This window comes from Cystoisospora suis (genome assembly GCF_002600585.1).
Source record: "Cystoisospora suis strain Wien I chromosome Unknown contig_3640, whole genome shotgun sequence".
Classification (NCBI taxonomy): domain Eukaryota; phylum Apicomplexa; class Conoidasida; order Eucoccidiorida; family Sarcocystidae; genus Cystoisospora; species Cystoisospora suis.
This window is the reverse complement of record NW_027156435.1, coordinates 14,617-16,301: the sequence shown is the minus strand read 5'-3', so window position 1 is coordinate 16,301 and position 1,685 is coordinate 14,617. Positions and strand designations below refer to the sequence as shown.

At 47.0% G+C, this 1,685-nt stretch overlaps 1 protein-coding gene across 1 annotated transcript in view; it reads right to left on the bottom strand.

Annotated features, from left to right (window-relative positions):
* Positions 1-138: 138 nt before the first annotated feature.
* CSUI_007050 (ef hand domain-containing protein) overlaps positions 139-1,685 on the bottom strand; it is a gene marked incomplete at its 3' end in the record, with an annotated part of 8,938 nt that continues 7,391 nt past the window's right edge. Inside the window, exon 6 of the mRNA XM_068067200.1 lies at positions 139-1,637. Within this exon, the coding sequence (XP_067920826.1) occupies positions 139-1,637 (1,499 nt within the window). The remainder of the gene's footprint in view (positions 1,638-1,685) is intronic.

Genomic DNA, 1,685 nt, shown 5'->3' with positions numbered 1-1,685 from the left:
CGAGAAGATGAAGAAGAGAGAAACAAGTAGAGCCGAGACGGAGACAAGCGTGAGATCTTCCCAGAGACAATGCTGATAGAGAAGGGCGATATGTGCGTATAAACGACAAGCCGCACGGATATCTCCATCGCATACAGCTTTATACGCCCAGGTTTCTAGGATATGAAGAATCTCTCCATGCAATCGAGACTCCAGCTTTCTGTTCCATGCCTTCAAATGCTCTAAAGTCTTCGCAGAAGGACACTGCAACCCCCGGACGCGAGATCGCCAGCCATTTCGACTTATAGGGAGAAAAGAAGTAGAAGACGGTTGAAGACCTTCTTCATTCTTCTTCTCCCCCTCAACCTCCCACCTCTCTCGAGATCTTCCTGGTTCCCCTTCTTCTTCTTCTTTCTTAAGCTCTCCCCCTCTCTCCCCTCTTGCCAATGCGACGTGTCGCTCCGCTTGCGCTTCTTCTTTCCTTTCTCTTTCATCTGGATTGCATCGAGACCGACAAGGATGAAAAGAAGAATGAGCTCTGGAACGCCTCGAGAGAAGATCGATTTCCGCTAGGGTAGGCACCTTGCCTCCATCCCTGTGTTCCTCCCAATAGAGGTGGAATCTTAGAATGAAGAGAACATAGCCTTGTAAGCGGACGATCAGTCGGATGATATAGAGTAAGATCGATGCGTTCGGGCTATTGTAGTAGCCAGTGTCTTTATCTATAGCGATTTCGAGAAGCTCCAGGAGAGAAGAGAGTAAAACGTCAGGAGAATAGATCAACTCGTTGAAGAGAAGACCTAAGGGCGTTGCAAAATATTCACGATTGGATGGAGGAATCGCCTCAGGCACTTCCTTCTTTTCATCTTTCTGATGCTGCCAAGGCTCGAAGAGAACTGCCTCTAAGACATGCTGTAAGGCAGAGACACTGAGACAATCGATTCGACCTTCCTCTGTAAAGAACTGCGTAATGAGAGGAATCCGTATATAAGGCACCGTGAGATATTGGAGGAGAAGCTCACAATCTTGGAGTCTTAATCTTCGGTTGAAAGTTGGGAGCTTCTTCACATGCAAAACATCTTCTTCACACGTAATCCGTTCATGGACAGAAGGAGAGGAAGAAGACGTCTTTCCTCCTCCTCCTCCTGAGGAGGAAGAAGAAGAAGTGATCGTTTTCGACTCATTCGTAAAGTAGAGAAGATTAGTTGGATCAGCCCCTGATGGAGGAGCTCGTGGCTTCTCTCTGACGCCTAGCCAATGGACGAATCTCTGAAAGATACTTCTGCTATGAACGCCTCCACTACTACTACTGCTGGAAGAAGAGAGAAGGTGTCCCTGCTGTGGAGATGCTTTCTCATAGTAATCGAGCTTCTTATCTTTCCCAAAGAGCTCACAACTTAGCGACTTTTGAAAGGCTGTGACTGTATAGGTCTGCTTAACAAGATCGTATCTCCACCGGAGAGTCGCATCGGCTAAAGACCAGCGCTTTAGATCCGGGAGAGAAGTTGCTTCTGGAGTCATAAGGGATTTGAATGTAAAGACGATATCTCGGAGATAAAGAAGCTCGGGAAAGAAATCAAGAAATTCGGGCTTCTCTCCGCTAAGATAAAATTCTAAAGATGAGGGGGGAGAATGACGTGGAAAGTTGTAACGAAGAGCTAAGAGCTCAAGAAAGAGATAGTCGCCTTCGCCTAAAGACAGCTCGT